This window comes from Drosophila suzukii, chromosome 2L (assembly GCF_043229965.1).
Source record: "Drosophila suzukii chromosome 2L, CBGP_Dsuzu_IsoJpt1.0, whole genome shotgun sequence".
NCBI classification, from domain to species: Eukaryota; Metazoa; Arthropoda; class Insecta; order Diptera; family Drosophilidae; genus Drosophila; species Drosophila suzukii.
In genome coordinates this window covers 25,103,815-25,116,214 of record NC_092080.1, presented here as the reverse complement: position 1 = coordinate 25,116,214, position 12,400 = coordinate 25,103,815, and the positions used below count along the sequence as shown (strand labels likewise).

Sequence of the window (12,400 nt, the reverse complement as noted above, 5' to 3'; positions counted from 1 at the left end):
AGCTGAAATAAACTTGCGCTGCGCAAGAAGCTCAAGAATCTGCATGCCAAACTGTCTAGCTTTTATAGTTTCCGAGATCGCAGAGTTCTTACGGACGGGCAGACAGACGGACGGACGGACATGGTTATATCGACTCGGCTAGTGATCCTCATCAAGAATATATATACTTTATAAGGTCGGAAACGCTTCCTTCAACCTGTTACATACTTTCCGACGGATTTAGTATACCCTTTCAATACAGTAAACTAAACGCTGTAGTATTGGGTATTGTAATTTTGAATTTATAAAATTTAGTAATACCTTTTGCTATTTATTTATTTTCAGTCATCCCGGTCGTTTCGAAATTGTTATCAAACAGTTGTGTATTGTTCGTAGCGTTGAAAGACAAAAGCAATACAAGTTGCTAGGATTATCCAGTTTATCCAGTAAAATATAACTATGGCGGACGAAAGTGGCATAACTACGAGTATGACCAGATTTGTGGGATGCACACTTCTAATCCTGGCGATCTGCCTGCTGGTTGCCACTCCGCAATGGATGGTGATGTGCCTCTTTGCGAAGGATGCCATGGCATACACGCTAACCTGTTTCTTTCTGTCCTTCGTGGTCCTCGCTTTTATCCATATGATTGAAACGCTTAAATACTCAAGGCCCTGGAACTACATCGCGATCGCCGTTTGCTACGAGCTGCTGACACTTGGTGGTGCCAGTTTTCTAATGGAATGGAATCTAATTTGTACCATTATTGTCTTGGCCGCGGGCCTTCTACTTCTTGTGATCGTGCTGCTCGCCAGTGGCCTTTTAATCTGGAGCGGATTCTATGCGAACCCCTTCAAAATGGCCGTTGTTGGTGTGATGGGCTTCGTGCTGGCATTTTGCATTGAAGTGATGGATGTTCTCATGCACTGGTTCTTTTGGCAGGATGTGGCTATTGGCGTTTTCATAGCCAGTGTAATTGTTATAACCATCTCCCACGTGCTGATCACCTACAACAATTTCGAATTACTGGTCAGAGATGACGCTCTGCTCGTCGCAATCGTGCTGTACATAGCCTATTTACTCTTCTTGGTCGGCGGTCGTATTTCCGTCTTCTACGTCACTGAAAATGCCTATCATTTTGCCACGACGACCACCGAAAGCATAGAAGAAGATTATTCAGATTGATAGGTAACTTTCATACTGATTATTACCTTATAGACAAAAGAAAAGAAATAAATTCGTAGTTAGCTATCTCCTTAGAGTTAGCTATCTCCCCTTTTTGTAGGGTTTGGATAAATTATGAAATTACTATCAGCGACCGAAAATAAGCATTTTTTGTAATTTTTCTTTAAGAAGACTACAGTGATTCATACTTTTACATGTTAAAAATGCCACTATTTTTCCTCTAGGGGTGTATAACTTATCCAATTTGAAGAGATTCCAACATTTTCTTTACTCTTTTCGGCAATGTTTCTAAAAATCAGACAAATTGAAAAAAGAAATACCAAAATCTTAGTAGGTAATTTAATATAAGAGTCACAAATAATGATTATATACGGTCACTGATTATTTTTTTTTTGAGTTTTAAATTCCAGAAAGTAGCGAATATATTATATTAATAAAGTATCAACTTTTATATAAGGTAGATGTACGTTACATCGTAAGTGTGATTCATTATCGGATTAGTGACTGAGGAGCAGCCTCAATCACGTTCCTCTTTCATTGTGCATACGTGACTTGAGAGCCGATCTTAAATCGAAATATGTACATCTGAGATATCTATAGATTTGTTTGCGTTCAAAGTATTTTCCAAGGTTGTCACCATTTACCGAATACATGAATATGCTACATTGAGTATATTGTGAGCTACGAGTCGGCCAACTTTGAAAATTGAAATTTTTTCTGTTTATACCGTAAATACTCAAAAAAATCCACAATTTCAAAGTATGCCAAGTTGTAGCTCATAGCATACTCAATGTAGCCTATTTATTTATTCGGTAAAAATTAAAAAATAGTTAAAAAATAAAACATATCACACAAAAACACCTCTTAACGATCTACTTAATAAATACACTTCCTAAGTTGTTCTCATTCGGGACGCCGCGATACAATATGCCTTTGTAGGCAATTGTCTTTACGATTTTGATGAAGCGTGCCGAATGAGAAAAATTCATAATATGGCAAAGCGACAAACATACTTTTTGCTCTTCGTTACTGTTCACTGCTATATTACTAAAATTACCTAAGGGCAAAACGAGTTATAATATAAGAGAGATACCAACTAAGACTGTTCTTTAAAAATTAAAAAACAGTATTTTAAAAAATTGTATAGCTTATTTTTTTAAAGGTTTAGGTGTTTAACTCTACTAGGAACTACCAACGTACTTCTTGGAGCATTTTCAAAATATTTTTTAAACTAGTGTTATTGATCTCAAATTAGTTTACAATACCACTAAGTTTAACGTTAAAATTGTGCGAAATCTTTACAGCTGGTATGCTTATTCTTTAAAATTTTGCAGCACTATAAGGAAATTATAAAATACGGCAATAAAACATCTGTCTAAAATTTACAAATGTATTGCAATATGTGTTTTTGCTAACTATTGTTTGTTTACTAAAACGATAGATAAGTAACAACAGTGGGCCATAAGTTAAACAGCCCCTTTGTCCAAAAACGTATGCAAGGTCAAGTCTTTTATCAAGAGACTGCCGCTTCTGTTGCATCAAAAGGAATTTCCCTAATAAAATTCGGTAACACACCAGAAACCGAATTCATTTCATTCAACACTGTCAAAGGCCAGATAATAAAGATATTGGTCCCTAATTACAATCCACACTGATAACCCAGAATCAATCAGAAACCACATTAAATTGTTGAACATGAAACAGATTTTCGTGAAATATAGAAAGTTATGGTCACTTCGGTCTGCCATAAATTAAACTAGAAAAGTAATTGGCAATTCGAACAGCCGAGTAAATTGCGGAGTGGGACCGGGCGTTGGGATGAACCAGAAAAGAGGGGGCGATGTAGAGGAAGAGATGCTTGCAATTGAAATTGTCGTCATTTCTGTTGTTATTGCTCGGTTTTTCTGGCTCGCAGCGGATGCAATTCCTACAAAATGATAATTTATGATAATGATGCTTCCGTTATGGGGAGCACAAAACTGGACACAGGACATTGGATTGTGTGTGCCGTGCTGCATATAAAAATCGTCACTGAGATATGGCGAAAAATTTGCCCGTTTCATTCATTTTACGGGTCGGGCCTCGCATATTTATTGATAATTTCCGTGAATTTTGCAGCAGTCAAGCAAAGCGGAAGTTATGCCATTTGCTGCATGCCCGCCTCCAAAAAGGACAATAAATAGTGCTGTCCCGGCGAAGGGCGTGCGCCCGAAGTGGGCGTGCCAGTGGGTTAGAGTGACTATGGTCGCCCAAAATCAAAGCGCCTATCGATTGCGTTGATTTGCCTTGTTTATTGTCTCAGTTAAGGCGGTGTACGTGTATCGACCCCCTCCCCCTCCCCAATCGAACCCCCACTCCACCCTTCCGATTGTTTCGACTGCCCCTGGGTATTTATGGGTTACGCTCGAGCTACAATAGCAATAACAATGAGTCCAAAGTGGGCTAGTCCATTGTCTGCGATTATCAATAAACATTAGCCAAACAATAGGATGCTCAGTGTCAGTGGTCCCCCATTTCGGTGAGCCTTCTAATGACCTTGAAAATTAGTTCCTGCATCAATCTCTCTCACCCATTTCTCACTTGCCCCGCACCCGGCATTTTTAATAATAGGTTCATAATTATTGTTTATTATTTATCGCCGATTGCATTTTAATTGTTCACAGTATGACAAAAATTCCATTTTAATTTGCAATTACAAACATATGTATGGCTGGTCGGTCAGAAGCACTGACAATATGGTCGGAATCAACTTATGGCTGATGCACGGCATCCGCTTTTGGCCAACGGCAGGAAAATCCATTAAGGCCATATAATATTCAGTGGACCAATATAATAAGGATATTAAATTTTCTCACTGGGGGGATTAAACTCCCTCGCCGTCGTGTAAAAAGTAAAAGCCAATTTCCTTGTAGATTTTATTTCAGTGTAAATTGAAATTTTATACATCAATCTCTGTGGACGGCAGTCCACGTAGTGACGAACGCACAATTGAAAATCTGCTACGATAGTCCGATCAAAGCCAGTAATACACCGATCGAAAGTTGTTGTGATTTTCTTTTATTTTCGGTACTAAGCCCTTTAATAAGTCGATTGATTCAGGAGAAATTTAGATGGAAGTATAGAAGTTCAATTTTAAAGATTTAAGCTAGGGAAACCGGAGAAGCGAAATGTACCTATTATTTTATATTCTTTAAAGCTTCATACAAAATCGTACAGCTAATTGCCTACACAGGCATATTGTATTGCGGCTTGCCGAATGTGAAAATTTTAAAAAGTGTGTTTATTTAGCAAATCGTATAATACATTTTCATCACAAAAGTTGATATCAAAACTTTTATATGTTAATCCTTAGAAAAAGACGGAAAATATGAAGAAATTTAAAAAACACCTTGCTTTCTGAAATAAATTATTTTTAATTATAATTTATTTTGTAAGTTAATTATTACATACAAATATATTTTATAAAGTTTATAAAGTTAAAGGGTTCTGCAAACCAAAAAACGTATGTCAGCACCGGAATTCCTCTTAATTCGCCGGTACCAAAAGGCCAGCATCATTTATTTCAATCATTTATCAAAATACTCAGGCCAAAAAGAGAAACTGAAAAAAATCGAATTTCAGGCTTTCAACACGACCGCCTAATGAGCCAAACTCTTGTTGTTGTTCCGAGAAACCCAATGAGTCAAAATGTATCGTGGAGGATGGCGGCCAGACAAGTTGACAGGCCCAACCTCAAAGTACGAGAGTGAGGGTGACAGGAAGGGGGCAATGCGGCCAAGTTAAGTGCGCAGATTCATTAATTTACATTAAAATGTAATTAGCGGTCAAATAAGTGGCAGGAAAAATACTCAAACCACAAAAAAGGCGAACTGCTACAAACAAAGCGAGAAAGATAAAAAAACAATTGAAATGAAATTTAAAATTATTTAATTTATTGCCTTACTTAATAAATAGTACAGCATTAGTGGCCCAAATAAAAAATAGTACTCTACTTATAATTGCGGTCTGGCATTTAGAAAAGTACATTTTAGTCTGGATTTTTGAGATCTCATTAGAGAATGTTTTAGTTTACCAAAAAGTCTGATGCATACTGCAAACAAAGCCTATTCTCTACAAATACAAAACAATTATAATTCACCAGAGCAAGAAGAGTAATTTTAAAAGTGTATATGAAAACTCCGAGTGCTCTTTTGAAACTACAATTATGGAAACCTAAACCTAAACAAAACAGTTTAATCAATCAAATCCAACAAATTATTATATTTGTCTCAGAGCTTGGTATTCGAATCGAAAAGCCATTTAATATTTTACCTATAGGTATTATTATATATATATTGTTATATTAATAAATTGCTTTTAAAGCAAGGATAATAATTATTAATAATACTGGATATGGGCATTTCATTTTTTTCATCATCATTAAATGAAGTTAATAAACTAAATATAACTTTTGAGAAAAATATGTTCCTCTCATAATGATTTAATATTTGCAAGGGTGCTGCAAAGAAAATTTCGCCCTTGTTAACAATTTCCTCTAAGAAAATGGTTGCCTTGTTGTAGGTGCGGCCACCCTCGGATAAGTATGAACAAGGCATTATTCTTTTCCTCTTATTTTTTCTAGATTGTTAACAAATTTTATGCATTTCTGAACTTTTGGAGGCGAGTTAACGAGTCCCGTGCCCGCGAATTCAACTTGCTTATTATTATTTGCGGCGATTCTTTGGCTTGGAATTCTCCTTGGGGAACGCAGGTTGATGGAGGGAGGCGGGAAGTGTGGCCTGCATTGTGGTTATCATACTTTAACAAGTTTTCAAAGAGCATGAAATTTCCTTTGGTCGAGTTCCCCGGTCTAGGCTAAAATGCAACTTGGCTGCAAAAATGCAGAATGAAGAATGCAAAATGCTGAAATTGCTGCGTGCAGCAAAACTTTTTATCGTAGCGGCCTGGAAAAAATCTCATGCAAAATATGGCATTAAAAACGACCCGCCAAATGGGAAGAATTGTGATCGGGAAGCTGCTTCTCAGCACTACAGGTGCATTGTCCAAATGCGGTCGCATTTTGTTAATTTCTCAGACCTGGCGAAAGGACCAAAGGAAAGCCAAGAAACCCATTTGTTGTGGGTGCTGGTGCCGGCATAGAAAACGAAAATGAATTCATAATTAGATGACACCATCCGTGCGTAAATAATAATTTTTGCCAGTTTTTCCTTGTGCTAGCAAGCATACTCGCTCCCTCTGCTAGTTAGTTAAGACGCGCGAATGAGTTTTCTTGAGTTTTCCACTGCTTTTCCATTGTCAGCGAAAAATTCAGCTCCTGCCGAAGTTTTATATTTAGCCAGCCGCCGGCTCAGCGGGTTGAGGTTGAGCAAGTTTTCATCCAATCGCTGCAAATACCCTGGGCCATAGTCTTTTGCTTGGATATATCCGAACAGATTAAGACAAACGATTATTTAGAAATATCTTATTTAATTCGGAACTGAAAAGCATTTTCCTTTAATTGTAAGCGTTTAGATACATTAGAAAAAGCTTTTAAAACTAAAGAAAGTATTCAGTACACTCTACTTTTCTTTTGTAAAATCACGTTATAATTTAGAATTTACTAGATGCGTTAAAGTCTTCAATTATAAAGTATGAGACAACTACATGTTGCTTCATTGTTCTTCGTTTAAATAAAAAAATTTAACATGGTAATTTGGTACATTTTACCAAAAAAATGCAATTGATTGTATTAAATACATCAAAAGATAGAGGTCAAAGAACTTTCAAAAAAAAAAAATCTCAAAAAACTCAGTAATAGCGATTATTTCTGATCAAGATTTCGGTTTTGGAGTCTTAATTTGGTTTTCTCATCTGAAATTCAGACGTAGCAGTAGTTCGTAGTACGCCAGCGGTCGGAATATTCTGCTTTTGGCCAAGTTAGCTCGGCATTGCTATCTACTCGACGGCATCTTCTTCGCTCCTAGTTTGGCTGCTCATCTCATCTCTCCTTGGTGCCCAGCTCCATTTTGCTCCGTTCTGTTCCGTTTGTTTCTTTATCGCGCATTTGCCAAGTGGCAAAGTTTTCTCGTTATAAGTTTTGTAGCCTTTGTGTGTCTCTCGCGCAGCTCGAAGCTTTTTGCCTTTCGCCGAGCCGAACGCGATTCGAGGAAACTTTCGATATTCCTTGAAAAGTTTATGGCCCAGCGTCGAACCAGTCGCGAATGGCCAAAAAAATCTCTGAGCAAGGGAGGAGGGATTTTCCCTGACTTACCAACCCAATCGAGAGTTGGCAAACAAAAAATTATATTATTTTATTGTTGTTTGGCTGGCGCATAACTTTAAGCCAAACACTTCGCTCACTGTGGGACTCGCATTATCCCAACGAAAGTTTTTTGAATCGAGGAAATGGAAGTCTTCGGTGCGTCCATAACTTTTGGCTCCATTTGCCACCGTATTTTGCCAAAGTCAGAACCAGACTCCAGGACAGATAAGGCAAACTATTTCCATATTCATATGCATCTGGCAAGTGCACTTTAAATTCTTGCAAATGAGCAGCTCGGCTCAATGCAGTTGAGCAAAGTTCCCCTTTCGTGTTTTGATTGCCAAAAGTTGGTAGTTGCCATAAATAAAAAAAATTAATTCATATGAGTTATTAAAATTACGCAGGCTTAACCAGTGCTATCATTTTGTCCTTTTCAGAACAGATCTGCCCTATTTTAAACTGCCTCGGTCGAAAAAAATTAAGACATCCCCTGTCTGGAAATCTGTCCTTTTTTGCCTTTCGAACTGAATTAATTTTTTTTTTAAGTCGAACTTATTTATTGATGGCCGCATTAAATAGACTTTTGGGTACCATTCGATAGTTCTGAATATCGATCGGTGTATGTATAGTCACTAGGGCGGTCGAAAAAATAAAATCTTGTTCTCACCCCTTCACAATGTTAATTTAAATGTTCAAAAATGTGTTAAAATCCAAAAATTTTTTGGTTGAGTTTTAGACTTTGCGAAACGCACTCAAAGTTTCTTTAAAAATAACTCATACTACATGTATACCAGAAACGTTCTCAAATACTGTGTTTATGCTATGCCTATTTCATAAAATCAATTCATCGTGTGTGCATAAACACCTTTTCATGAATTCGATAACACACGAAAGTTGACTATGAATTCAGTCCCAATGCGCGAAATGTTGAGGCACAGCGTACTTCACATCCTACTTCTCTATTACTGTGTTTATGCGATGCCGAATTCACGCTTTCATTTCGCGATTTCAGCCGATTCGTGTGTGCATAAACGCCATTTCGTGAATTCGGCAACACACGAAAGTTGACTATGAATTCAACCTGAAAGCGTGAAATGGTCACAATTAAACTCCGGTAACTCTGTATAATTATCGGAGCTGCCAGATCGATATAAATACATAAATACACCTTACTTTTAACAAATTATTTTTTAATTCAGTGCCAATGGAAACTAGTTTTTATCTTTTATTTTGATGGTAGAAAAAGTGTTATACTGGCTTGCACACACTTTATCTTTAATATTAGCAAGATTTTTTCATGCGAATCGAAAAAAATTTTCGGTTTAAATATCGCTCACACCTTTTTCCACCGGTCCGGCATCTCTGTCAGCTGAGATTGGTAAAATGCATGAATTCGGCCGCGTCGCATAAACAGGAGCAAATTTTATTTCACGCTTTCAAGAAATCATGAAACCCTTAGCATAAACATAGTATATAGAGCTCTTTTTCATGAAATAAATTCATGAAATGGGCAAATTCGTGTGTGCATAAACACCTTTTCATGAATTCGATAACATACGAAAGTTGACTATGAATCCAGCCCCAATGCACGAAATGTTGAGGCACAGCCTACTTCACAGCCTACTACTCTATAGAGCTCTATATCAAATTCGAAAAATTTGACAGCTTTACTAATATCATTTCATGAATTTGTCTGTGTTGTATAAACAGGGGTTATTATAATTTCATGTGTTGGGGAATGCATGAAATTCATAGCATAAACATAGTATATATCAAATTCAAAAAATTTGACAGCTTTACTAATATCATTTCATGAATTTGTCTGTGTTTTATAAATAGGGGCTATTATAATTTCATATATTGGAGAATGCATGAAATTCATAGCATAAACATAGTAAAAGTTTCTTTACAAATTACTGATACAACATGTATACCAGTCATAACTTTTTCCAAAAAGATCGGTTTCCCCTACCCAACTTTGTCGACTCTCGTCGCTCAATCAATATGAATACAAAATTGACGAAAAGTACCGAAATGTTTTTGGAAAGAAAACTTAAGTCAGAACTAGACAACGGACTTTCCAGTCAGGGCCGCCTATATGAAATTAATATATTTGATCAACCTCAACAGGGCTTATGAGTTCTAAACTTTGAAACCAATTCGCTGACCCTTGGTCACACAACTTTTTTACCCATTACTATTTTTTTCAACGTTTAAGATGTGTAAAGAAAATTATAATCAAAAGTATAAGGGATAGTTTTTAAATAAATCAGAAATTATATATTTAAGAGTCCAGAAAAGCTTAAAAAATGTGTAATACTCTAACATAATGAAACATTAAATTTACCAATAATTAACTTTTGTCAGTTTTTTTGTCGGTTTCTAAAAATATTTGTCTGTTTTTTTTGTCGCTTTAATTTGGTGGATCTGTCCGGTTTTTTAAGCTGAGTGATGGCAGCACTGGGCCTAACTCTAGTGTGGTATGCTGTAACAGTAAATTAAATTAATTTAAAGGAAGAATATATGTAAGTCGAAACGAGCCGGAAACGAGTCGAAATATATCCTATGGCTTCCATAGGAATGATCGGAAAATAATGAAAAAGAGGATTACAAAATGATAGCTTCCGTGTTTTCTGACATATCATCTTCTTCTCTTAGGAATAATATTTCAGAAAACCAAATTAAAATAAAAAAATAAACGGACGACCATATCATAGAAACGATCGAGTAGTTAATGGGAAAATAATAAAAGCTTGGCTATTCCGTCTGTTAGTCAGTCCGTCCTCGGAAACTATAAAGGCGAGTTGAGACTAGGCATACAGAGTCGGGAGATTCCTGCGCAGCGCAAACTTATTTCAGCAGGGCGCCACGCCCACCCTAACGCCCACAAGCCGCCCACAACTATGGCGCCTAAAGTTTGAATGATAGAATAACAATTTTAACCAATACCTATCGGTTGACCCAAACACCCACAAAAAACATATTCAATTTATATGTGTTTCAGTAGTGCCAGAGCAAAGATTTGCGGGAAACCAAGTCAGATGATAAATATATACAAGTATTAATAAGATCTTAAGCAGAAGTTATTTTTTTTTTGCTCTTTATATTTACAACAGTACCTTGTAGGGTACCGTGTAGGGTTGGAAGATTTTATTTTTTTCGGTATTTTTGACATTATATCGCTATTTCTATTTTTCCTACAGCCGATAGCTAAAAAAGCAATTAAATTGATTTTATGTGATATTGAAATTTAACAACTTAACGTATTCAACTCCGAGTTAAAGAAGTAATTTTTTAGTGTATAGGTATAATTTTAGCCCATTATTGTACGTTTTCAACCTTTTTTGAAGAAAACATAAATTTTCACATCTACTTAGAGTTTTGGTCTACATTTATTAGTTCGTCACCTTACCCTACAACTTTTAAAAGTCAAAAAATATTCGTTAACGCCAAGAACTGTGGTATTTCACTCCGTTGAAATTTTACCATCGAACTTTTACAGGAATATGTTCAACAGATGTCAGCAAATTTCAGCTTTTAAGCTTTTGAAAAATATTAAGTTTTGGATGTGTTTGTCACTATAAGCTATTTGTATTTTTCTTTCCTTATGTTTTCACCCAAATAAACTTATTACCAATTTGATTTACCTAATTTAGATTAAGTTAATGTGAAATTTAAATTTCTGAAAAACAATGGCATGGTTGCGGAAGGAAGTGCTTTTCGCTCTTTGCATTTTCTCTTTTCCAATGACCTGCAATGCCTTCACTAACATACAGTAAGAGGACCGAAAAAATCCGTGCACGCAAAATTGTCGGATATAAACTATACATCGCTGTAAATGTCTACGGAATGTAAATCTGAAATCCCAATTCTCTATCTTTGATAGTTTCCGAGATATCCGCGTTCATATTTACGACTTTTTGAAGTTTGTGGGCGGCTTGTGGGCGTTAAGGTGGGCGTGGCAATCGATAGGTTTTGATGAGACCAATACATTTCAGTTCAAATTTTTACTCTGGCATTAAAACTGAACGGCCTTTGGCCGTTCGAGTGGGCGTGGCATCCGAGATCTCAGCGTTCATCCGGACGGATGAACTGAGAAATTTCTAGCGCTCAAAATGAGAAACAAGTTCTTGATAGTGAACTTATAAATTCTTAAATGAAGAACTTTTGCACTTAAACCCGCTCCACCCATTCCCAGAAAAAAGGTAAAATATTATTTTTCATTATATTTTGTAATACAGTTATATATATACAAACATATTATTTTTTATTTAAGTTTATGTTCCATGTTATGGGTTATGATATTATTCCCTTAGCTGTCTAGTCTAGCGAAAAGCAAAGAGGCTGAAAAGAAAACGTTATTGTTAGCAAATATTGTAAATATATATGCATATATAAATATGAAACAATAAAATTAGAATGTTATTAAATGTACATTTAAAATGCATGTATGTATGTACATATGTACATTATACATAAAAAACTAACAAAACTAGACACGTGCTTCACGCCACTTACATCCACACATATGTACATAAATATTGATGTACACGCTTTTGCAATATTTTTGCAGTGTTTGTTTATTGTATCATTATTTATACATTATAAATACAGTTAAAATTAAAGAACTTACCCTCGAGGTACTGAAGGGTGGCACGAATGTCCAGTTCACTACAAAAGTTTTTTAACTTTGTGTTACGCGCACGTCTTCACTTTGCTAAATCACACGGCAAATGACAGTCACACAAATGCGGCGCGTACCACTTTACACACCCATTAGTGAGAAAGAGACAACCATATACGCAACGAACTAAAGGCCGCTCATCTCTCGTCTCGTTCGCAGAACGGAACTCTCTAGAACCAATTATGAGAATTATCAACTCATTTTTGAGTCTATCGATTACTCATAATGAGAATATTAATTCTCAAGTTTGAAATTGAAGAACACATTTGCTCAAACTTAGAATTTTGTGATCAATTCAAGTTATTTTTCTG

The 12,400-nt window shown here is 36.1% G+C and overlaps 1 protein-coding gene across 1 annotated transcript; it reads left to right on the top strand.

Moving 5' to 3' along the window:
- Nucleotides 1-329: 329 nt before the first annotated feature.
- LOC108019033 (uncharacterized) lies at nt 330-1,245 on the top strand. Its single transcript, XM_017086646.4, has one exon. The coding sequence runs from the start codon at nt 439-441 to the stop codon at nt 1,162-1,164; it is 726 nt and encodes a 241-aa protein (XP_016942135.3). The 5' UTR covers nt 330-438; the 3' UTR covers nt 1,165-1,245.
- The last annotated feature ends 11,155 nt before the right edge of the window (nt 1,246-12,400 follow it).